Source organism: Chelon labrosus (assembly GCF_963514085.1).
Source record: "Chelon labrosus genome assembly, chromosome: 12".
In the NCBI taxonomy this organism is placed as follows: domain Eukaryota; kingdom Metazoa; phylum Chordata; class Actinopteri; order Mugiliformes; family Mugilidae; genus Chelon; species Chelon labrosus.
In genome coordinates, this window is record NC_140345.1 from 6,767,285 (window position 1) to 6,793,236 (window position 25,952).

At 42.5% G+C, this 25,952-nt stretch overlaps 2 protein-coding genes across 4 annotated transcripts; one reads left to right on the forward strand and one right to left on the reverse strand.

Annotated features, from left to right (window-relative positions):
* Window positions 1–830: 830 nt before the first annotated feature.
* Window positions 831–15,381, forward strand: LOC311496648 (polycomb protein SCMH1). Of its 3 annotated transcripts, none has more exons than XM_084556558.1 (17): window positions 831–925; window positions 1,460–1,578; window positions 3,481–3,549; window positions 3,839–3,916; window positions 4,063–4,133; window positions 4,219–4,453; window positions 5,958–6,046; window positions 6,257–6,503; window positions 9,511–9,755; window positions 10,080–10,376; window positions 10,926–11,052; window positions 11,447–11,647; window positions 11,802–11,972; window positions 12,375–12,497; window positions 13,332–13,463; window positions 14,274–14,401; window positions 14,518–15,381. In XM_084556558.1, the coding sequence occupies exons 3-17, from the start codon at window positions 3,525–3,527 to the stop codon at window positions 14,635–14,637; spliced, it is 2,289 nt and encodes a 762-aa protein (XP_084412684.1). In that variant the 5' UTR covers window positions 831–925; window positions 1,460–1,578; window positions 3,481–3,524; the 3' UTR covers window positions 14,638–15,381. The 3 variants fall into 3 exon arrangements, with proteins under 3 accessions (XP_084412684.1, XP_084412686.1, XP_084412685.1); XM_084556560.1 differs by having other exon boundaries at window positions 6,260–6,503; XM_084556559.1 differs by lacking the exon at window positions 831–925 and having other exon boundaries at window positions 1,210–1,578.
* A 7,638-nt stretch (window positions 15,382–23,019) lies between these two features.
* On the reverse strand, window positions 23,020–25,752 carry cited4b (Cbp/p300-interacting transactivator, with Glu/Asp-rich carboxy-terminal domain, 4b). Its single transcript, XM_084557599.1, has 2 exons — window positions 25,560–25,752; window positions 23,020–24,672 (listed from the first exon to the last, which is right to left on the reverse strand). Exon 2 carries the CDS (start codon window positions 24,661–24,663, stop codon window positions 23,896–23,898), a length of 768 nt encoding a protein of 255 aa, XP_084413725.1. The 5' UTR covers window positions 24,664–24,672; window positions 25,560–25,752; the 3' UTR covers window positions 23,020–23,895.
* Window positions 25,753–25,952: the final 200 nt, after the last annotated feature.

Sequence of the window (25,952 nt, forward strand, 5' to 3'; positions counted from 1 at the left end):
TTGTGGATATTAACAATATGTGAAAAAATGACTGTGTGTTATAAATAAGATTCCTTATTTAAAACAAAAATAAATATATAAGAACTGAAAAACCTCAGTTTATAAATACGCACTTTTTTATGTTGTTGTGTTATGTTTGCTGTGGCTTTCTAAATACTTACTAAATTTGCTGATACTATTAGAATAAAATTTGATGTATGTTAGGGCTTTATCCAAAATGAGGGGGTTTTATTCCCTCCGTGTAGTTGCACACAGTGCTAAGAATATACATAAAGTAAGATAACAATGGCAACAAACATACGCAAATATACTGTACATTCTACTGCATCTACAGACATGCACATTCAAATCTATAGAGAGCTGAATACATACATCTATGTGTCTAAGTATCACTGCAATGCTTACAGTTTAAAAATAGTAAAATGGGGGTGTTAGAGTCCAGAGAAAGCAGAAATACTGCCTTAAATAATTTGTATATCCACTACATATTTTATTATATACGCAATGTAAGAAATAACTGATAAGATCAATATAAAAAGATCATATAAAACAATTAATGCTGCTTAATATTTAGTTTAATTCACCAGACATTTTTTCTTTACGTTCTGTGTAGTTTTTTTATTTATATTTTCCTGTCGTACTTGTAATACCCCCATTGGTCGCCAGTGGTCGTTGTTTGCCCTTTCTCCCTCCCTCAGCCTAGCTTGCCCGTCTGCCTGACTGACTGCCCAACAAGAAATGTTGGCAAACACCCCCTCCTCATCGCGTAGGGAAAAAATGGCGGACAGGCGCTAAATCCACATCAGAAACAAACACACACGTTACAAAGCAAGGTAAACATCCTCGGGAAGACCGAGCAACATCTCCTTTTAGGTTCGCCTCCAGCGCTGAGCTGAGGTTACCGCTAGGCAACATCACTGTGCTGGTATGTTCCCGTTATGCTAATGCTAATATTTATAATCGGGTCAACGAGCTAGCGCGCCACCTAGCATGCTAAGCTAGCGTCCTAGGCAGCGGGCATGTGTGTGTAGCAGTGCGTAGCATAGCATGCTCGGGGTCTGCACAGCTGCACTGGGTCCACGTTCCGACTTTCATTCAAAAATGTCACATTTATTTATTCCGTTAATACCGCGTTAATTCCCGAATAACATAATTAGCTCTGCTGTCAGTACATATAAGGTACATGCAAATGTGCAGAAGGCGGCGAAAGGGGGAGGTGGGGGGTGGTCCCATGTGTAAGCTTTGTGTTTTGAATGGAGCCCATTCTGTTTCGGCAATGTGAGCCGCGATATTTTGTCTGTAAAAAGCAAACGTATCGTTCCGTGTTGATGCTAGAAAAGTGGTACTACTAGCTGGAGTTTAGAACAGTCGCCGCTGGTGGGGTAGCAACAGGAGGAATGCGTACCTGCTCAGCGCTCTAACGCCAGACCTGCTATCACTCTGCCTGCCTTGAAAACAGGGAGCCGGTCGCTTTAATTTGGACGCCATCCCCCTTGGCGGAGGAAAAAGGCGCCCTTCTGTTGAAAGGGAACTCATCCGGAGAGGAGAGACGCTGCTAAACGGTTATGAAGTTTTAAGGTAGGTGTGTTGATACGGCAGCCACCGGTTCTACTTTGAACTGTGTGCCACTTTTCTAGCTAATTTTATTGCAGCCGGCCCCTCACAATAAAGCGGGAGAATTTTAAATATTCAAATATGTGGCACAAGTATTGCTGTGTATTCATCCAGACATGCTAGTCTGGATATGTTTTTTTTTTTTTATGTATTTTTTTTTTTTTTTTGCATGTTCCTTTTATTGCGCTGTAATACTAGATAACAAACATTTGCATTTCAGTTTATTTGAGCTGTTATGTTCAATACATTTGGACTATGTTCATGACTAGAGAAACAGTTTCATGAAGCACTTGTTTATATCACTTTGACCTGATGACCTGGATGTTGTGTCTGGGGCGGTTGGGGAGCTGAGCTCTGGGTTATAGGGGTCATCTCACTGCTGACTCATGGCGAGTCTAAATTGTCAGCACAGGAGTTATTTTGTTAATAAAATGTGCACGTAATTATCAATGAAATTGTGCAGAACTGCAGTAATAATAATTTTAGCTGAAAACGGTTTGACTTTCAGGGAGTCGATGAGCGAACTTTGTGGTGTGTTCGCAGCCCGTAGTTTGGGCTGCTTCTTTGCTTTTGGTGTTTTATCACCTCTACTGATGCCAAACATATGCACTGAGCCCATGACCGCGCTTTAATATCTTCTGATCTTAAAGTGAATCCTTGAAAGTTTAAAAAAGTAAATGAAAACCGCATGTCATGCATACTTGGCATGATCTTGGCTGTTGAACTTGCACCGTTTGCCTACGACCCCCTGTCTGCCATTAGGAGAGTAAAACCAGTAAGCTGTAATACATAACAAGCACAGGTGTCCCTTTGAAACACAGCAGTACAATGTATATGTGGTAGCCTGAACCATCTAAAATAGTTAGACTTATGAGTTATTTTCTTGCAAATTTGCAGATCTTTTTACATGTTATAAGTCAGCCTTTCTCACAAACTTCTTTGTGATATTCTGTGACTGCTGTCTTTAACTCTATTTGCACTGGACTAGTTTTACCTGGGTATCTCTAGTAATTTGTAATAATTGCGGAGGTCGTCTGTGATGTTAATCCTGTGCAGCCATGTCCATAATTTGTAAAGTAAAAATCACACCGCAAATTAGCTTACCTTTTTTTTCTCCTAACACAGAGGTCCTGGGATAATACTAATTGAGTTTGAATCAGCATCTTTCTTATTCTGCCTCTTTTCACTTAATAATCATAAAGACTGTGTTATAAATCAAAGTTTGGACAGCTGTTTGAGGGAAAAGTCAATATGTTGCTGCATAGCATGCAGTCCCTTTCAGAAGATAAAAGCAAGCTCAAAGCCATCAGAAGAACATAATTGTGAAGGATGATGAGATGGATGACATGCATGGCAGCATATAATGATGTGTTGGATTTTCCAACAGTCATTAATGTGTTTATCATATCAATACAAGTGGGACTGATTTAATTACTGACAGATAGTTGGTACATTCTCCCCCCGGGACCAACACAGCCTCATCATGTTTTATTTTTATTTTTTTATTATTATTATTAATCCAAGTGTGTTAAGTAAATAAAGCTGTGAAAAACTGTAGAGGTATAAAATGTTCTTTGACATGTAATGGAGTGAAGTGAAGTGGAAAGTAGCAGAGATATCATAACATGGATAGTAAATTTGAGTAAAACACAGTTTGCTCATCCCGTGCAAATGCGCCACACGAATCACAGACGTGGGAGGGCATTTCTAAATTACCCAGGTAATACTAATCCCGTGTGAATAGTTCTAGAAATGTTTTGATTGTGACTTGATTCATCTGCCACAAAATAAAGAAATTACCCAGCTTTGCTTGGTTTTTTACAACTGTAACTGAAAGTTTTTGTATGCGTTTTCTTGGTTTTATAGTGGAGGCCACTGTTGTGTTGTTAGTTGGTCAGCATTGTGGGAGCATGAGGAAACCTGTGCCTCAGAAAGGTAAGAATCTTTATACCGTTCACAGTTTTATTTTGAAGTGTCTGGGTCACATATATTCGCTGTAGCTCGTTGGTAAAGCTACAAATACTGTATGACACATGTTAGCTGAGTTCACCCCAACCAAGCCCTTTGTTTGTCTGTGCAGACAGACTCGCGTATTATCTTGTAATAGTTCTGTAAGCCATGCCAGTGTTCAGAGCAGTGATTGTAGCAGGTATTGCAAGGTACTGACTGATGAGGAAAATTACCCATAATTGAGTGCTTGTTCTCTCTTCCTTGGCTCCTCCAGCTATAGAGTGGAAAGATGCCCGAAGGATCAAGCATGCCCGGAGTGGACGGCCCTCCCGGGTGCCCTCACAGTACCAAGGTAAATAACCCACCAGCAGCCAGTTTGTGCTGCTTCTTACAGAGGTCTTGTTTTTTTTATTTTATCACCTCATCTCATGCCAAACTTATGCATATAGTACTCACCGTAGGACTATTTTACTATGTTTTCTTCTTTTTCTTCTGTAGGGCATTTCAGTTGGGAGAAATACTTGAAAGAGACCGGCGCTATTGCTGCACCTGCTTCATGTTTCAGACAGGTGAGCAGATTGATGGATTCTTGCATCCCTGCTGTTATTTGGCTGCCGCTCTCCAACTAATAACTTGTCCATCATCGCCTTCTAGAGCCTCACACCTCCAGTTAATGAGTTCAAGGCGGGCATGAAGCTGGAGGCGCAGGACCCACGGAACACCACGTCCACCTGCATCGCCACAGTGGTGGGCCTGACAGGCTCTCGGCTGCGGCTGCGCTTGGATGGGTCTGACAATAAGAACGACTTCTGGCGCCTGGTGGATTCCTCAGAGATCCAGCCTATTGGTAACTGTGAAAAGAACGGAGGCATGCTGCAGCCACCACTTGGTAAGGACACAAACACACCTACTCGTTATTTTTATGTCGTATTGTCATGATAAAGAAAACATTGCTGAATGCTGGGCACTGACTCTATGTTACACTGCATGGACAAAAGTATTTGGCCACATCTGACCATTACACCAACAGGGATTATAATGACATTGTATTAAATACATATGGAAGCAGATGATTTTCTGTGGCGACCCCTGAAAAGAAAAGCCGAAAGGAAAAGAAGTTGGTGTCACCCCCCCTTTTGCAGCTATAATTACTAAGATATTGGAAGGTTTCTGTGGGAATTTGTGCTCATTCTGTAGAGCATTTATGAGGTCAAGCAGTGAAGATGGACAAGAAGGCCTAGCTTGCAACCATTGTTCAAACCTTGTCTTTATAGTCCTTGCTTTGTACACTGGGTCACAGTCATGTTGGAATAGAAAAAGACCTTCCCCACACTGTTGCCACAAAGCTGGAAGCATAGCATTGTCTCAAATGGTCTTGGTATGCTCAAGCATTAAGACTGGCCTTTACTGGAGATAAAGGGCCTAGCCCAAACCCTGAAAGAACTGCCTCCTACCATTATCCCTCCTCCACCAAACCTCACAGATGGCACAATGTGGTCAGGCAGGTAATATTCTCCTGGCATCTGCTAAACCCAGTCTGGGCCCATCTGACTGCCAAACAGAGAAGCGTGATTCACCACTCCACAGAACACGTTTCTACTGCTCCACAGTTCAGTGTTGGTGTGCTTTACACCACTCCATCGCATGTTTAGCATTGGACTTGGTGACGTGAAGCTTGCATGCTTCTGCTCAGCCATGGAAACCCATTCCAAGAAGCTTCCACTGCAGAGTTTTCGTGCTTACATTAAAGCCAGTGGAGGCCTCGAAACTCTTCAGCTATGGAATCAGCAGAGTGTTGGCGCCTTTAACGCACCATGCACCTTAGCAGACGCTGACTCCACGATGTGATTTTACATGGTCTTCTGCTTTGTGGCTGAGTTGTTGTTGTTTTTCCTAAACACTTCCACTTTCTAATAATATCAGTCACAGTCGACTGTGGAACATCCAGCAGGGAGTCTGATTAAAACACCTAAAGTCAATAATTACAAAGTGTGGCCAAGTACATTTGTCCATATAATGCGCCTCTTATCCTTTCTTTTTAGTAGGATTTCTTGTTATGTCCACTAGATGTCAGTGACTGACAGCACAGAATTTCAGTGTGTGAAGTTAATGCATATAAAGAATCTACCTTGGATATTTCTGTATCGAATACACATGGGGAAAGAGGACTGTGTAGTCTGACTGTTTATTCTGTCTATCTTTTTTACCACAAAGAGTCGTTGATAGTGTTTGGTCCTGTTATTTCCTCTGATTTTCTGATTATTTTCTCCCACAGCTCGTAACTCAGAGATCTTCTTTACATTAATATAAAAGCAATTCAATACTTTGGACATCATTCAACCCTGCTATCATCAAGCTTGTTAAGTTCTGACAACAATAATTCCCTTTTGCAGGTTTCCGTCTGAATGCGTCCTCCTGGCCCATGTTCCTTCTGAAAACACTAAATGGGGCCGAGATGGCTCCCTCTCGCATCTTTCACAAGGTACCTGTACAAGGATCACAAGCTCAACATGCTCTAAAAAAACAAAACAAGCATGTTTAATTATTAGTCATGGTATAATACATGGTTCGATTAGAAAATGTGTAATTTTTTTCTCCCGCATTTGTTTGATTTTACCGTGGTTCCCTACTACAGAGGACTGAACAGATACCTCTATATCTGACCCCTCGTTTTTTTCTCCGTATTCCCCAGCAGGAGCCTCCTGCACCAGAGCAGAACTCCTTCCAGGTGGGCATGAAGCTGGAGGCCGTGGACCGTAAAAATCCCCACTTTATCTGCCCTGCCACAGTAGGCGCTCTGCGTGGCGTCGAGGTGCTGGTCACCTTTGATGGCTGGCGGGGAGCCTTTGATTACTACTGCCGCTATGACTCGCGTGACATCTTCCCCGTTGGCTGGTGCGCCCTCACCGGAGACAACCTTCAGCCGCCTGGCACCAAAGGTCTGGATCTCAGCAGTAGGCAGAAAGTCTCACATGGTTGTTAACATAGACTCGACTCAACGTCACCATGTCTGATCACAATTTAAACTGTAAACACTTCATAAGACCTTTTCCATTTGCTGTATTTTCACATTCATCCTATTAGAGACCCATTTATACAGCAAATCAAATCATTTATGAGATATCAATGAAATTAGAAATAGTTAAAATCTGGGGACCTTTATTTGGCAATAATATTTTGTATAAAATCATCTAGAGTTTAAAATATTGCCACGTAGTATTTTCCTTTCAGCTACGTTTGCAAAACTGCCTTCTAGTATTCACTAACATCCTATCTGTTTTCTAAAATGTTAAAGCAGGCATGCCTGTGGTTTTGCTTTTCTTCTTAAACACTGTTTTCAACACATCTGACACTTCTTCATGATAGATAGTTTCTTTGTTTTTCCATTCATAAAACAAGTCCCAGTCAGCCTATCCTCTCTTAAAGCTGGAGCCTTTAACTTTTTAACATCAGGATTTAAGAGCCAGAAGCAGAGCTGGGAACCAGAGTAAGCAATTTATTATACAAGGAACATAAAAGAAAGATGTGGATACAAAGGTTATCAGCCACAGGGTCAACTGTCTTCATCCGTAGAATCCACAGCATGTGAAAGGAGTGGAAGGAAGGAGGGAAATGGGGAGGCAGGACATGTCTTTGTAGCCTGCTAGTGTTTTATGGAGACCTGGCATTGACCCAGCTGGCAGAGTTGGGCCATGACGCGGTTGAAGCCTGGGTGCCCCCTCCGCAGGCCTCTCTTTGGCACCCTGGCTCCCAGAGTCTGATTAGACACCTTGGAAAGAATTAAGAGAGGGGATAGAAACGAAGAGAAAAAACAGGCGTACGCTGTGAAAGGTGGATTGTTTACATTGTCGGCAAATGGTGGGAGGAGGGAAGAAGAGAAGGGAGGAAAAAGGAGAGGAGGAGCAACGCAGAGGAAGAGTGGGAGAGGAGGACAGGGCAGGAGGAGAGGGTGAATCTGAGGACAGCTTTGCAGACAACCACACACTTAACATTCATTTGAGAAAGAGGGTGAGTAAAATGAATGAAATCAAAGAAATGCATTCGTAGAGTGATAGATTAAAAGCTCTTGAGAAGTTCCGTTGCTGTAATAGGAAGCTTGGCAGTGGTGGTTTTGTGAACTCAATGAACTCGGCGCACTCAGGGGAGAGGAAAAAAAACAAGGGTTTGCTTGTTACGAATTCGTATGGCTGTATTTACAAGCACTGCAATTGATTGTAACCTCGGGCTGTTTAAACCTTTGAACATATTACCTAGGATTCGCCCAATCTGTTTAGGATCAATCAGGTGTCTTTTTTTGGTTCTTTGCCTTGCTCTGGCTGTCCTGTGAAAACTAGCTGTAGCCTGCAGAGACTGAGCTTTGCATTGATTGGTGTGCCTGTGTGAAAGTGTTTAATAAATACAGCCCCACGGGCCAAGACCTGTACTAATGAATGTGGCCATTCCTCTCGTAAATCTGTCTTGGGTTGATCCAGGATTAATACCAGTGCATTTTAGTTTGTGTGGTGTGTGTGTGAGCGTATGTAGGCTTGCAGGTGCATGTGAAGCCAGACATCCTTGGTAAACTCTAGGTTTTTTCTGCACAGTTGTTTTTGCATGCACACATTCTTGAATTTTTGCCAGAAGTCATGGATTAGACTAAAGTTTGCTTGTTTTTTATGTATTTAATTTAGGCCCTCTGTGTTTCTACCTTGTGCATATTCCCTCTGTGGTTTATGTGATTTCTGAAATTCATAGAAATAAAGGGCGTGTGTTCATTTGTGGGAGTTCTTGAGATAAATTCTAAGTCGGTCTCTCAGACGTCAGCAGCTTCCTTCTTGATTTGGGTTTAACCTGGAGGCTTGGTGTTCTCGTGTTTCTTCTTTTTATTCTAGCTAGCCATTAAGGATTCAAAGGGAGTCTTACCTGATGCCTTTCAGTCCTTGTTTTTCCTCTGCTTCCTCTTTTGTTGGATGTAATGGATGGCATTTTGTGCCCACAGTGCATATTTGTCTGATTTCACATACAATACAGTACTGTAGTTACATATTGTAGCCACCACAATGATGCATATTTTCCCTCATACCTTTAGTGAGAACATGCGTATTGATGTCGCACTGTCAGGCGGCATGTCACGATTATTTGCTGCATCTATTACTTGAATCAGACAGAATCGTACTGCAGTCAATTTTTGATGTTCTTTTTTGTATGCAGAAAATGGCCCACTAATCTGTTAGAGCTTACTGAAAGTTTCAAATTCAATAAGTGAGCACTGTTACAGAGTGAACTGGAGCATATGCATCTTGATGTAACCTCGTGCCCTGTTTCTTTCTCACTATCTGTTCACCCTCCTACTTTGAAGTACACTAGAGTATGAAAGGGCTAGTGTGGTGTCCTCAGGCTTTCAACCGAAGTAGTAGGTTTAAGAGAGGAAAAGTGTTTTACTGCTAGGTATGTTTGATCTTCTCTGCTGCTGTGCTGGTGAGAGGGGTTATCACCTTTGGATTTTGGTCTGCATTTAACAAAAATAATAATAATTAAGTTGTGCAAATGTGGTGTATTACTTGTTCTTCAGAGCTGGAGAAAATTATACCTGATTTCCTACATGTATTGAGAGTGTCTAATGTCTATGAATGACTCCACTCACTTCTTGGTTGGCTGCAGCTGGAGTCAATTGAGGGCATTACAGCCGAGAGCAAAAAGGCTTGAATGCGTGTGCAGCTGAGCACATGACTCATTCTGCTGAGTGGGGAATTTCATGTACATGTTACATGGCAGGTGCGTGGTGAGGTGGATATTGGATTTTGAATACCTACTACTTCTATTGTTTGTATGATGTAACCACATATGGGAGCCAGCAGCTTGGATCAGATTGAATACATCAGAGGTAAATAAATGCGTGCTTAAAGGGGGGCATATGGAAGTGTTTTTTGTCACGTCCCTTTTCCTTGTTCATTTTTGCTCATTCAGTGGTGTTGCCTAAGAGCCTTGGAGCACTGACAGACGGAAGTGTGGAGAGCCCAGCGATGCATCCCACCCCCACGGTGGGAAGACCTCCTGGTCAGAGAGGACGTAAGCCAGGTCGCAGGAAAACCAAAGTGACGGGGGCCTGGAGTCAGAAGGGCTCAGCACTGGGACCGCAGAGCATCCAGCCCGGCAAAGCCCTGGAACCCATTAAGATCCCCAAGAAACGAGGACCCAAGCCTGGCAGTAAGGTAGGCATGCAAGGGAAGACAGTTGACTTTATTTGCAGGGTCAGTGTACCTAATTACAAATAGCTGGTTTACTTATTTAAAGTTTTGAGATATCTGAGGGAATAACAAAAAGGTCAGACTTCATGGAAAATGTTTTTTTTTTCCACATTAGGTTTTGATAGTTGCTGTCAGGGACAGACACCTCAGGGCTGAGCACTCAAAATTAAAGATGCTTTATGCATGGCTTATTGCTATTGAAAGTAAGGAGTAATTGATTTGTGCATGGTGAGAATTCTGAATGAAGATGTAGGCCTATTTGACCCTGTCTCTCCTTTTTGTTTGCAGCTGGGCTGGGCAAAGAGAGCTGCCTGGTTGGACGATGCCGTGGCTGGCCCAGGACGGCCGGTGGCTGGCCCAGGACGGCCGGTGGCTGGCCCAGGAAGGCCGGCGGCTGGCCCCGGAAGGCCGGCGGCTGGCCCAGGAAGGCCGGCAGCTGGCCCAGGAAGGCCTGTGACAGGCCCTGGAAGAACTAGGGGCAGACTGCCTGCCAACTGGGCACAAAGGATAGGTCTGCAGCAGGCCCAGTCTCAGGCAGAACCTATCAAGATCCCAAAGAAAAGAGGGCCCAAGCCTGGCAGCAAGGTAGCCATCCAGTACAGATCACTGCATGTCACATTAAAGCAGCTGGCTGCATGAGAAACACTGATGAAAAATGTGAAAAGGGAAACTTATCCAGTATATTCATTCTCATAGTACATCATTTATTGGGAACTAGTCCCGTGCTTGTCTATTTTAACAGGAGTAGTTATCTAGTTAGTTCATGTTATTTGTTTCGTTTGTTATAATTTATAGATTAATGCCTCCTATTTGTTGAAATTTTTAAATTAAGGAGGCTGGTTTCCATTTCAAAGGCACAAACGGTTACAAAAACGCTGCGGTTGACTAGAACAAATGTTGGCAGCATTCAGCTGCATGCTGGCAAAACAAGTAGCTGCACTCATCAGGTCCCAGTAATGTCCTGCGAGGAGATAAATGAAAACACTTGGCATGGATTTTTTTCCCTTTTGATCTTTTTTGTGTTTCCTGTTGTAGCATCATGTTTCATTTAATCAAAATATGGGGGAAAAAAATAAATGAGAAATAAACCATTGAAGAGACAAATGCTGTAAAATGTGCTGTGTTTGTATACAGAGAAAACCACGAGTGGTACCTAATCCAGTCCCCACGTCTCCCACCAGTAGCACCCCAGAGCCTGACACCAGCACTGTGCCCTTGGACAATGCCACCATCCCCAACTCTGCACTACAGGCTCCCACAGGTAAACAACGGCCACAGGCTATAACGAACATTCATAATTTTTATTTTTTTTTGTCTGGGTTGTTATATACTGGAGTATATTTTAGACTGTTATACAGTGCTGTTGTTTACATACATATCGTCATAGAATATGTGCTGTCTTGGCAAAAGAAACTCACATTCATAGAAAAGTGTAATAGCTTGATTTCATTTGACATTTGTGGTTAAGTATATGGATCTCAAAAATACTGAGAAACTTGGTACGTGTTGTATATGATCGAGATTATCTGTCCCAAAGATTAATATATAGGATTCCTTTATTGTCACTGAACAGTGCATACAATCAATTAAAGGGATGCATGATGATTTAAGGGATTTAGTAATTAATGTAACATTGGCATTTGTCTGTCCTGTAGTTTGTGTGTACCTGAACAAGTACGGCAAGGTGGGACCCCATCTGGACCAGCGCCGTATCCAGCAGCTCCCAGACCACTTTGGGCCGGGCCGAGCCTCTTCTGTGCTTCAGCAGTGTGTCCAGGCTTGTGTGGACTCTGCTCATAACCAAGGGACAGTCTTTTCCTGCCTCAAGTCTGGACAAGGAGGTGAAGTCATTTCAGGTGTGGATTCCACTAACATCAGTCATTTTATATACTGGTTCATAGAACGTGAGGTTCATCGAGATGATAAGAAATGTTGTGTCAAGCAAAAGAGTGTTCTCTTGATTTAGGAGCATCTGATTCACCAACCTTTACCCCTGTGTGTCTCATTCAGCCTTTTTTGACAAGCAGCAGCACACCCTGACCCTGCCCACAGTCAGCAGTGTCACATACGTCCTCCGATTCCTGGAAAAACTCTGCCACAACCTTCACTGCGATCCTCTGTTTGGCAGCCAGCCTGTAGCCAGAGGAGGTCTCCACTACGACAGTCACACTTACACTACAGGTCAGGATGACTGTTGTCTCACTGCCCGTTCACATGCACATCAGTTGGATCATTTTGAATTTCTAATATGTAAAACAACTGTTATCCTTTTTGTTAGAGCAACCTGATATCTGGATCTCTATGTGCTGTATTTTACTTGTCCACTGAAGTTGTAACCCTGAAGTTCAGGGCATTTCTTCTTAGAAACCAGCCTTGTATAAGTTAAGAGGATGTGCGTCATGCATTTTTCAAGGTTCTGTTAATGTTTTACACTGTTTTACACAATAGTAGGATGAAGCAAATATTATCACAGATTATGTTCTGTATTAATCAGTACACATTTGACTTGTGTTGTTCTTTAAGCCTTTACCTTTATCAGAGCTTCTAGTTGTATCAACTTTTCTTTCCTCGTTCTGGACTTAGAGAGGAGAAGTTTTGGAGATAACCTGACAACGGGTCCAGGCCGGGTCACCAAGCGCTTTCTTCCGGAGTTCAACAGTCCCTTGTCTCAGAAACTGGCAAAGATCCCCCGGCTCTCCACTGATGGTGTGCTAGTTTATTATAATTCTTGTATTTAGAGATATGTGGAGTAATTTCTCTCTCATGTTTGTAATAGTCAGATTTCAAAGAACCACATGGATTTTCTGACAAGTCTACTAATCCTTCATAAGGCTCCATATTATTACTTTGATATGACTTTTTTTTCTTGTGTGCACACCAGATTTTGCAGCACAGACTAAAGACTAAAGTGTATCCTGCTCCTGGGTAGTAAATTTCTGTTTTGAAAAATGCCATTGCATTTTCCTTACGGGTAAATTAAACAGCATGGTGCGTAAATTAAATGATTCCACTGATTAAACAAGACTGCCCCATTATATGTGTACTATTTATTCATATAAGTAGTAGCTCTCAACTCCAATGCCGCATCACATTTTATGGAAAACATTTAATTCTAATAATTGACTGCTCTGACTTGTCCAGTAAAGCTTTATATAATCATATAAAAGGAGGTAGTTAAACAGAGACGCTCTTGGCTCAGGAGCAAGTGTATTAAGTTCTGGGGCAGGAGGTTAATCATTTAATCATCTTTCAATTTCCTTAGATTTTAATTAAGTTAATGGAATATTTGAAGAGATTTATGTAAAAGGGTAATATCACCCTTGAAGGAAGGCCCTTCTACTTTTACTGAAGCCCATAACACACACTAAAATCACTGCATAGTTCTAGTTATATCACAATGAAATATGGTTTTTACATTGCAACTGTTTTTTTTAGCTGTTTTGTCTATTTGTTGGTTTTTTTTGTTGGTTTTTTTTTGGATTATTTAAGCATTTGTATGATTATTTTATCTCACTTGTGAATGATTTTCTGTATCCCTAGGTGAGTCCTTCTTGGAGAACAGTGTTGCGGTATCAGAGCACTTAAAGAAGAGTCCTCTTCCCCCTAACTCAATAGGACTTACATCTGGCATGAGGTCTCCCTCCAAACTGCTGCACCGTAACAACTCTACAGGTAGGAAGGGAAACTGTGATGTTGAAAGGCAACTGAAAAAATAGCCCTGTGTAAAAACAAAAATGAATGCTGAAAATCCAGTCCAGGAAGTCTGATTTAAGTAAGGGACTGTGTTGGAAGGCTTATCAGACACCAAAACACAACAGGAGTTTATGATCATTGGAAGTCATTTTGCGTTTTTTTAGGAAGGTGGTAAAATCTTCTGGCAAATGTATGAATGAGGAGGAAGTGTTTTTTTCACACTGCTGCTGTTGTTTTTGTGAACAAGGTTTAACACCTTAGAATCAGAAGGATCCTTTAAGTAATACAGTTTTACTAAAGATAATAACGATGTGAAGACAGCTGGTGAAAAACAAAGACATTCAGTTGGCTGCAAAAGTAATATCTTTACAAAATGAGTAACATTTAAAGATTTAAAGCTTTCAAACATTGCAGATGTCTGGACATTCCTGGAGGTTAAAGTGGCTGACATATTCCATAAACAGTGGATAGTTGTGTTTACACTATATTCTGTTCCTGTGTGCATAGATGCTGGTCTGCATATACAGTCTGTGCAGTTACACATTTTGGATTTAACTAAATAATAAACTTGTAGACATTGCCAAGTAAGACTTTACATTGACTATCACAGTCATGTGGATGCAAATACATTTAATCTGAACCTTAATTGTTTTTGAAAAAGGCTAAATACACAGGTTCATCCTATGGACCCAGTATAGACTGACTGACAGGCTGCATTAGGACAGGTCCTACCGCTGCAGTCAGTTAATCACTGTCTTTATCAATCTGAGTTTGTGCTTTTGTTCTCAGGCAGTTTCAGGGAGAGCCCGAGGCCCAGCGCTCAGGACGCCAACCTGTGGACAGTGGAGGAAGTTATGCAGTATATCAGAGATATTGACCCAGTGCTGGCCCCACATGCTGACCTTTTCCGAAAACACGTATGTATTCATTCATAATGGTGAATATACGTAAAATAGCTGAATCCTAATTGGCTGAAAACTGCTTTTTGCTACTTAGTGGACAACTCTCAATTTCTCTCCCCCCTTTGCTGCAGGAGATTGATGGCAAAGCACTCCTGTTGCTGCGTAGCGACATGATGATGAAATACATGGGTTTAAAGCTTGGCCCTGCCCTCAAACTCACCTTCCACATCGATAAGCTCAAACGGGCTTGAGGACGTCAGTCGACTAGCCGTTGGCTTCCAAAGGACTCAACTCCAGCCCCACCTCCCTGTCCTGGGATCAGTATATCATGCACTTCATAATGAACATATACTGACCATTTACATGTAGCAGCTTCCATCAGCCAACCATATCTGGTATTCATACCCCTGTCCTGACCTCATCCAATGAGGAATGCTTATTTTGTGTAGCACAATCCAGCCTTAAGGCAGCATGGGATACGTAGGCTCACCCACTTGTCCGTCAAGCTGTTTTGCATTTCAGTATAACTTGAAGTTTCATATGTGGCCATTTTAACTGTAAGAGTCTTTTTGGCCTGCTTTTATTACGTTACATTTAATCTGTACATTTCATGTTTTGTACGTCACGAACTTATGGTCTTTTGCCATTTTCAAAGTTTTGTGCTGGGATATGCTAAAAGCAAAAAAAGAAAACACTACATTCATCCCAATAGTTGGGAGTTCCTCCGATTAGTCTCAGTTTGAGGCATGTTTTTGCAACTACATAAAGTTAATTATAGTTAGAAAAACATGTTTTATGAAAGGAAAAAAAAAACTTTATTCTGAAAATACTGCCATGAGGAAATCTGTTTTTTCTCTCATTCTGGATGTTGTTTACAATGCCTTGTCTTGTCTTTGTCATTTGTACTTTTTCAATTTTTTATACTATATTATTAGAATTCCTACGTGGAGAAACCCTATCATACTTAACATTGTTCAATAAATAATATAATAGTTTGTTTTTGTCAATATGGGATTCTTTTGTCTTCACCGTCTGTGGTTGTAAAAAATATTTTCTATTCACGTACTGAAAATTAAAATATTTCTCCTTTTAAGTTGCTGAACCTTTTCACAAAGACGTTAGATGCCACACTAATATTATAGATTTGAGAAGCCTGGAATCTCTTAAAATTTGGAATTGAGGTTTTCATTAATCTCTTCCCTGTATTGAGTAACACATTTAGTTCTTCCATTGACAGATATCCACCAACAGGGGGCAGCACAATCATTTCTACCCTTTTCAGTCACGTCTCCTTGCCATTTCTCCTTGGGACTCACTGACATTCACTACCATGGGTGGCCATATCTCCATCTGGTAGACTCTGCATGATAATCTCACTGATATTTTTATACCGTCTAAAGACTACTGTGTGTGGTTGTCTGTGTTTCTACGTACTGCAGTGTAGTTCACTAATTCTATAAAGATCCGCTCCAGTCGTATTTGAATATATACCAAATGATTTGTGTCTGATTGGTCTTCTCCATTAAAAATGCTCTGTCATCTTGTTAGTAATTCTTAAGATGACATCTACGCCCTGAAACATTAGGAATCGCTGAATATGCAAATATCCTTTATGTCACTCTAAGTCCAATGTCAGTGTTTGTGCAATACAGGCCTCAGGTTTCCACATGGCACTTGTGTAAGTTGCATATTGGACTGGATTCGACTTCTAAACTAGTGACACTGCTTACCTGGCACCTTTTACTCAGATAGGTCAAGGTCAACGCAGAGTCACATTCAGCGAGAGAACTTCAAAACACTTCAACTCTGACCGCACACACCAGACATGAGAGAAAAATCAGAACAGAATAAGGCAATGTGTTATATAACTTACTTAGCTGCCTTTTATTGTATGTACTGTGCGATCTTATCTTAAACCCTCATGCTTTATATTAATCTTGGGAGTGGAAAATCTTGATCATTTCTCGTCAAGTTTCTCTTTTACCACATTCCATAGAATTCTTGACATACAAGCAAACACTTGCCCTCTTTGAATCAGGGCCACCAGGTGAAGGTGGTGGATTTGCAGTCATTTATTCAACAAGAATATCAATGTGTATAATATTCTTCTGTGAAAAAACGTAACAACACCCTTGGCCTGTGACACTTGTTTTTATTTCTTGTTTCAGTAGAAATAACTTACTGTAGGCGTTTTAGCAGAATTGTCCACCAGTCTCTGACATGAGCTTGATCAAATTTGTTACCACCCCTCCATGCAAAGCTCTCTCATTTACAAGGCTTGAGGGTTTTCTTGCATGTGCTGCCTGCTCAAATTCCAAAACAACATTTGAATGGGATTCAAATCTGGGCATTGACTTGACCTTTCCATGACCCGCCATTTAATCTTTTTTAGTCATTCCTTTATGGTTTCACATACCGTGCGGGCATTCATTCCCCCCACTGTGAAAAGTCCACTTCCGGTTCAACTTTCAGATCGATGCTCCCAAATGATGTTAAAGCAGTCTTTGATACAATGCAGAACGAATGCAGCAGTTTAATCTGTAACGGCAGCCTGTCACTTTTGGCATTGTCAGCCAATCTGCTCCAACAACAGCAGCGTCTAGACGCCGGGTCCTGGCCCCGTCTAGTATCTTCATCTGGGACTCATTGGAGTCTGACCGGCAAAACATTTACTCTCACAAGATCTTGTTACTTAATTAAATTTTGCTTTTCACTTCCAAATCGCCTCGACTTATTGTAAAACTGTAAATGCATGGCAGCAGCTAGTTACCTGTGGGTTCTGTTCTTGGAGACTTCTTTTTGCGTCAGGTTCGCTCAGTGGCTGAATTTGCTGATGCTGTTTAAAATCTGTGCCACCTGTAAATGATTTATTTCTTTTTAAATCCCGTTCCATGCTCATTGCTTTATACTACCTTTTTTTTTCTGAAAGCCTTTAGAGCGTGGCAGTTTCATCTGTTACACCTGAAGAAGGTTCTAATCATTGGCAACTAATCTGAATTCTAATTTGATGAATTTCAAGGTGGGATTAATACCGGAGGACACTTTTTTTCATTCATTTGTAAAAAACTGACCACAAAATTTAAATTTCCTGTCATCTGCAGGCTCTGTTTCAAAGAAGATTGCTTGTTTTAAGTAAGCTGGACAATTTAAGTCTACAATTTCCATGGGATGTAAAAAGTACATGGGACGTACTTTTTTTTTCTTCTTCACATGACTGTAAACTCAAGGCGGGCTTTAAAGACCCTCCTGTGCTATTATGCGAAACTGCTGTTCATTCTGTTTCTGGTAAACATTGCTGTCATTGTTTCTGTCAGAGCGTGATAGGATTATTAGGCATGTGGGTGACAAATTGCTTCTACTGAAACAACTCAGCACAACACAGAAAAGTGTAACCACATCCTCCCAGTGAAAACAGGAAAGCGTTCACACAGGGCTTCTCACAGTGACCAAACCCACTACAGTAAGAGACGCGGATGAGCATGAATGTGTTTGTCTGTGTGTGTGAGCATATGACACGCACAATCTGTGCTGTGTTTGTGAGCTGTGCTGAGGCACATGTGACAAGCTCAGAGCTCGTGGCTGATGCCTGGGCTTGTTGATGTGTAATAGTAGCCAATGTGTCGTGCACGAAGACGGTGCTATTTATAGGAATAACAGCTCCTAGTTGGTGCCTGTTGTGTTTGTGAATGTTTTGAAATCCGTTTTCACTTTACTTCCTTTTTTTTTTTTTTTTTTTTTTTTTAATCAAGTGCCACTACTGTTGAATAATCTCTGTAGGTGTCATGGTACATACCCAACACAAGTTGCAGGGCACTTGTCGTGACAAACAACGGTGACTGGGGAAATCCTGGCCTTGATATTTACCAATAATGCTGTGCACAGCTCCTCAGTCCTCCACCGTCGTCGCCCTAACAGTCATACACCATACAGAGCAGCGAGACAGTTTCGGTATGTATGAAAGGAAGTTTTGTGGGCTCGCAGATCGCTCATAACTGTGAGAAGAAAAAAAAAACAAACGACTTTCTCGGTTCTTTGCTTCAGGTGTCATGTTATGGCATAGAAATACCAAAATCTTCTACAGAGCCAGCCTGGCACGTTGCACTCTGCAGACAAGTGCGGGCACAGTTGGAGAGAAACAATGCAAAAAAAATAAGGGGCTCAGTTCACCACCTTCACCTACCAGAATTCCCAGCATGCCTTTGGGCTGTCAGTTGAGGCGCTTTTGGTTAGAGCGAAGGTCCTGGTGTGATTTTGAATCCTTGAGGCCTCAGTTATAAAACAACGTGCTTGAATTTCTTTGTTGGGTTGCATCATTCTTTCAGTCCACTGTTTGAGATTCATTATTTTATTTTGAAACTCAGCTGCTGAGTTCCGCATGTGACTGGTCAGTCTTAAAACAACATCTCTGAGGACTTACATAACCAGCTTATGAGGGATGGAAAAGAAAACTTCACAAGTACTCCTAACCCTTTCTTTAACTAGTAACTTATGTTGGCTGACACCCCTGTCTACACACAGAAATTTCAGAGATTTGATCCTTATGGGTCTCCGGTGACGTTTGATTAGGAGATAATATCGGCTAAGAACTCTCGCCTTGACAGCCCTCACCCCAGCGCACTCACCCTGTCAGCCCCCCTGCCTACAGATGGTCCATGATTTTCCTGCGAGGGAAAATGTTGGTTACGCGGCGGAGAGAGCGTTATCTATCCATGAGATCACACGTAAACACTCAAAAAGACAGCAAATATATGGCTTAAAATATTGATGCGACGCAGTATTGACTAGAATGAACCCTCGAAATGCACATCCCGCTGTCCTCTCATAATTAACTCACTGATGTTACATGAAATGAAGCAGGATTTGACAAGCCTGACAAGAGCTGCTCTGTTGTAGTAATTCCACCACCCCCTCCAAGCCTGTTACTAGTTCTTTGGTAGCATGTGCTTGCCACTGTCACCAGATTAGCACACAGGCTTAAAGCCCTGCTCACAAAGACACTGTGTTCAGAACATAGACTTTGCTAGAACCCTCTATTCTAACCTGTGAATCTATAACTCTCCAGGGCTGGCCCATATCATTTCCCAACTGACATTACACAGGTCAAATAAATTGCAAGTGCGGGCGTTGAGCGCAACAATATGAACTCCCAATATGAACGGCGCCGCGAAGTAGAGCGTTTGTGAAGCTTAAACTGTTCAGTCTTTCCAAATCTGCTTAATGACGAGCTTAATGTGCCTGTTTTAACTAAAATCTAACGTTATGAGCCAGAGGACGACATTATTTGCATGCCTTTTGTTTCATATCACATTGCACAACTATTGCTGTTGCTCAGGCAACTCCCTGTTAAATGTTAGATGTCATAATCTGTTTGGACTGCAGACCACTTTGAAAGGTTACATGATAAAAAAATAAAAAATACCACCAGTCTTGTAATCTCTGCAGTTTATAGGCCAGCGATTTAAAAAATAATAATACAACCGAATACAAATTCCACTCTGCTGGATACGCTCCGACACCTGGGTCAACTTTCTGCTGCCGTTGTGCAACTGCTCAGTTTGCGTCAACTGTGTAAATCACATAACCCTTTATTTATTCACCACCTTTAGACATTGTCGGGACGCCTCAATGTGTCTGAGCGGCCTAAACTGAGACGTGTCAGCTGTGTGCGGGAAAATAAATTATTTACACCCCTTCCCTCGACTTCAAAGAGCTGGCAAACCATTCCACCCCAGATTTTGGGAGGGAGGGGGTTTGTCGGAGGAGTTGCTAGTCACTAGGCAACCCCCGTGTCACCTGCCCCGACATGCCAGAATCGACTACTTACCTCTGGAGGCTGCACGCACAAGGAACACGGCTGCATTTAAAAGCCTCCTCTGCGTGATTCACGCGGAACAGGAACAATTATTGGGACATAGATACTGCTTTTTCCTTACGTGTTGCTTATGAGACACTTTTCTGTGCAACAATTGTTTTCCCGTCACATTGCAACATACATGATATGTTAGCTTTTATGTGAAGGGAAAGAGCAGTGTCCACTATGACCACATGTCAAGTGGAGACACAAGGAGACTGCTCAGCTAGAAAATCAGGAAGTTCGCATTGAGCAACATGTCCACTGCCTGAACCCTGCCCAGAGGGATCTGCTGTTTATTTACCCCCTGCCAACACGCATACACACACAAGGTTGACACAAAGCTCACCAAAAAAACCTCCAAACTCTCTTGTTAAAGCAGTCAAGTTCCAGCATGTGTCCTCTTTACATAATATTCAGACACAAAGATAGAAACATCCCCTTGATGTCACTAAATAACTCATCCTGAACCTGGGAAAATTCAACTTCTCACGTGATTTTTATTTTTTTTTTAATTTTAGAAGTCACAGAATTAGAATTGAAATGGAAAGTTAGTTTAGTCAAACTTGTGGATGTTCTTTCACCACTGGGGTTTTCTCCGTGACAGATCCACAACAGTTTCCCAGCGTACTGCAGCTGAGGGTGTAAAGATCACAATGACCAGAGATTAGACATAAATCCTTTATCTTCCCCTGGCTCTACACTGATATCGAGGTATCCCTGCTAGCTTGTTTGATCAGGTTGTGTGCGGACGCTGTGTGTGTGTGTGTGCGTGTGTGTGTGCGTGCATGTGAAGACCTGGCCATGCGTGGCAACGGCAAATGACCACCTATCCATCACTGGCGCTTGGGCCGGAGATTAACATGAGCTCAGGCTCTGCACCAGCTGGACCAGAGCCTGCAGAGAGAAAACTAATGTAGACATATAGAGCTAGTGAATAGATCTGGAACTGAAAAGAGGAATGTAAACTGGATTGCATTTAGCATGCCTGCTTGATGATTATTGAAGGGTTTTCAGTGGAATCATAAAAGTGCTCTGGGAAAACCCAGCTAAGAAATCCCCAAGAGCTAGAAGTAAAAAAAATCCCTCCACCTAATTTCTAATTGTAAACTAAAAAGATCCTTACATTTTATTCGCCCCGTGTTATCTTTTGTCTCTTTCACTTTGCCTGTCTGCCGGTCTATCAGAACGTGGCTTTTGGTTTCTGACTTATATTGAGAAAACAGCAGGCTGCCACAGGAAGACAAGGTGTTGTTTTGAGCAGTTGCTGTGGGTGAGCAGAAAACGAGCGAACAGAAGTAACTGTAGACGTCTCCGAGGGTCCCACCCTGCTTAGCCTGCGTCTAGACTGGCCTACGTAAGGCAGACGGGAGTCATAACAAGGGATTGGAAGAGCAAACAGGGCTGTTGCCGTAGTTTACCATTTGTCTAGGGAGTTACAATCAAGAAACAAGACCTATGTATTGATAACAAGGAGCTCACACTGCAGCATGCAATTATGAAACATACAAGGCGACAGAGGTCTGACAGTGTGCCAGCACGCCCCATGTGCCACCCACACCAGAAGACCATCTCACCAGACTGGCACTGGGCAAAGGACCCACAACCGTTACCAAGCACAGTGCCAAGGCTGCTGGCCTACTTACGAGCCATTCTCTTGTCGGTGTCAAGCCAAAAAAATCTACACACACACACGCACAGTTAAGCAAGTCTTTGTTACTCGAAACAAGTGATGCATTTAAGATATTTTAGTTTGTGTCACCCATAATACCGTGTTTCAAATAGAGCATGTCGGCCCTTAACACAACTGGACAAGTGGAGACTGCTTTAAGAGCCGAGATGATTTTTTTTATTTATTTTTTTTTTTAACAACAGTGCTCCCGTTTCCACTAAAGACGCCTCTGTTGACAATATGAAAAGCTAATCGTGGTGATGACAATCCCAACATGACCTCAATCAAGCATTTTCGTAGCCTGGAGGCAGCAAACAATTCAACAAACTCAGCCACCACTGAGAATCTCTTTACCCTCATTTCATAATGAACGCAATTATATTAGGAAAATTGTTTTACTCTTTCAACTGGCTGTGGCACAGACTGGAGGGGCTGTTTTGGAGTTACGCAAGTCATTTGTTCAGTTAATGTTTACAGCAAACAGCTTATTTCTTTGACCATCCTTTGTGTGAGCTGGGAAAATAACCGCACCGTCTCAGGGTTTACAGTCATTCTGTCTGTCCAACCCATTTCAAGGAAGGCATTCTTCATCATTTTTTTTTGCCCCTCTCAACCACACTCTTTCCTTTACACACAGCACAGAAGCAACTGTTTGGGGTTGTGCAGAGAAGCCAGTGTTTGTCACATGTCATCTGAATGGCATTTGCTTAGATAATCACAGAGAGAAAAGAAACGTTGAACTGTGAATTCAGACTGGATATCACTTCGTGAGATGTCAGATCAGATGTACACCGACATGTTATACAGCTCCTCTTTTTCTGCCAACCAGTCGAGAAGCATAATTATCACCATATGTCAATCATGTTCTTATCTGTGACACTAGAGTTTTCTAGAAATAAGGGTGGTAAATTGCAGGAAACTAGAAATCCAGGGAGGTCTCGAGTAGAAATCCTTCTAAAAAGCATAAATATTACGTCTGTTTAAATACTTGCATCACAGGCTGGATAGAAATCTGAGGTTTCCCTTCACCCACAGGTTAACCCAAGCACTTAGCCAGCTCTCCACTGCCTGGGGGAAGAGCTATGCAATGAATGGAAAAGCAGGCCACACTTCTATCCAGGCCGTTTTTATTGATCCTCAAAACCCCTTTCACAAAGACCATCCCCCAAATCTTGACCACAAAAAAAGGGGACATATAAACAACCAATAAATAAGAATCTGCGCGATTAAGGCGGTTCTACATCTCCAATAGAACACAACAGTGTGGACATTTTGGAGTTATACAGCTTCATACAGTACAAGCAGTAGATTTTTGAGAACATCACATCTAAAAAAGGCAACACTTTACCAAAAGTGAACCATTTTAAAGTCTGGATGCCATCCCCATTCAAATGAGACAACATTGTACTTTTGGGATAGAAAAGCTGGGCTCTTTTTAGATGACATTGTCATCTGAGCTTATTTTAATATTAAGCCAAATAGAACAGGGGGGAAATCATGAGATCGTTTCTCCCTTAACTTACTCTCAGAAAAAAAAGATCATTAAAACCACTTTGATCCAAAAAAGGGGAAGGTGGTTTGTCTTTATATGGGTTTTCTCAGATAGGAATAAATAAATACACCTTTTCACTGGTAAACTGTCATGGAGTCCAGACTTAGAGGCTACATAGTGTCATAGCATTGTTCAGAGTGGCTTTTTAAGAATTTCAGCATTACTTTATTACATTCATGTCCAGGAAATAGGAGAAGTTGAACTAGGCCTTAAAGCCAGCCACCTCTGGTCACACGCACACATGAGACTCAAGCCTTGTGCGTTCACTTTGGATATCCAGAGTTTTCTTCTGTGCATCCTGCTCTGCAACTTTTTTTAGTTGTACAGGGAGGGGCTCACAACAAAAAAGTGAAAAGATGAGCCCTCTTCATCCCCTCCTGGACAATTATCACTCTTCTGTCTCCATTTTGTGCCCCTTTGCAAGTAACGTCCTCTCAGCAACTAACAGTGCTAGGCTGCTGTTTGCTGACAAAGTCCGAGATGAAGTCAAACTCGTTCTGGCCCAGGAAGAGTTCTGGCAGCTCCTGGACCCGGTCCAAGCCCAGTTCCATAACCAACGAGGTCAGGACGTCCTCGTCGATCATATCCGCATCCATGCCATTCAGAGCCAGTGCCGGCCCGGCCACGTGCTGCATGTTAGCCAGCTGAGCTGGGTTCATGCGGTACTGGGCTGTGGGCCCCATGTGGTTCCCGCCCATAGGACCCAGTGGATGTCCATGGTACTGGGTGTTGAGTTTCTGGAGCTGCATGCTTGCCATGAGCTGTTGAGATGTTAACCCTCCATTCATGAACTGTTGCTGTTGCTGCTGCTGCTGCTGCTGCTGCTGCTGCTGCTGTGGGTGCTGGGCTTGGTGCTGGTGCTGCATGTGATGCTGCTGCGCAGGGTGATGCTGTTGCTGCTGGGGCTGGCCATTGTACATCATGTTACCAGAGGTCATCTGGTGGTGACCCATCTGGGCCCCATTCAGCTGTCCATTCATGGGCCCGCCCACCATGCCCTGTCGCTGCCTCATGGCCGTCTCCATGTTGGCCTGGGCACCACCATAGTGCATCATCTGGCCGTTGGGCAGTGTCCGCATGCCCTGCTGGTTGGCATGCTGCTGGTGACCTGCCTGCAGGCCGCCATTCATGCCCATCCTGTAACCGTGGATACTGGTGCCCGCTGAGCTGTGATTCATGGGCATCATCAGATGATCTGCCATGCCTCCTGTCTGTGGGCAGAGATAGACACCATTAGAACGATGTAGGGGCCACACAAGGTTTGGAAGCAGCAACATACTGACATGCACATTATTAAACTACTTATGTGTAAATTTTACATGGCTGTGGCAAAATAATAATAATAATAATAATAATAATAATAATAATAATTTCACACACAGTTAACTGACTTCTCTTTTAGTGATCACGCTCTTCGCCATCAAACAAAGATCCTTGTAATGTCACAATTCCACCTCAAGTTAAACCACTGAAATCGCTTCCGGGGGAAAAAAAAAAAAAACAACTGCAACGTTGCTTTGCCCATTGGCGAACACTGGAAACCTTGCTGGTGTGTATAGTCTTCCTAAACCCAACCAACCCCTCTTTGTGGCGATGAATGAACGCCCAGGTTGAAATTACAGGTTAACATACATTGTTTGGGTACATTTTTTTCAGCGGGATAATTCGTGCACGATATCGACAAAACGGAGGAAAAACGCGTGCACCGCGTAATGCAATGTTTAAATCCCATCTATGTTGCATGACGGCTAGGGCAGGGGGGAAAAAAAATCTGTTACATTTTACGCACGTAAGGTTGCAACAAAGAACACTGACATCATGCAACATCTCCCCAACAGCTGAATCACCACAATTCTAACAAGCCCCACAAGCTCCGGGTTTGCTCCGATCACACCAATACATTTGTCTAAAATGTTTGTATTCGATCGTTTTCCCCTCGCAGCACCACGATATGATCCATTTTGTTAATCTCGACTTTGAAACAAGGGGATGCAAACAATGGAGCAGCAGCAGCAGCGGCGGCGGCAGTCCCCGAGACCACCACAGTCCAACGAATAAATCCGATAAAAAAAAAAAAAAAATTAAAAAAAATACTTACCCGTATCCTCTACGTTTTCTCAAAGTTGCGCGACTTTGCTTCGGCTCCGTCTTTAGAAACAGTTTTCCTCTGCAAGGCGAAGCTCCTCTGAATTACTGTATGTATTCCACAGGGTTACGCTTCATGCTCAAGCGGGGACGGTGTGCACAAAGACTGCCGCATCAGATCTTGAAACGACTGCCTATTTTCTGGGTCAACTCAGGGATTATGTACATCTAAAAAGCTCAGAGGAAGGCAGTCGGGGAGAGGTGGAGCCTCGGTCCTGCCTCTTCTTTGTTCCTATTGGCCCTACTTAATATAATTGTGCATGGGCGTAGAAAAAAAAGGGGCTGCCGGAGAGTTGTGACACTGTAGCCAATTTAAATATCCTCCTCCCCACTGTTTCTTTTTGAA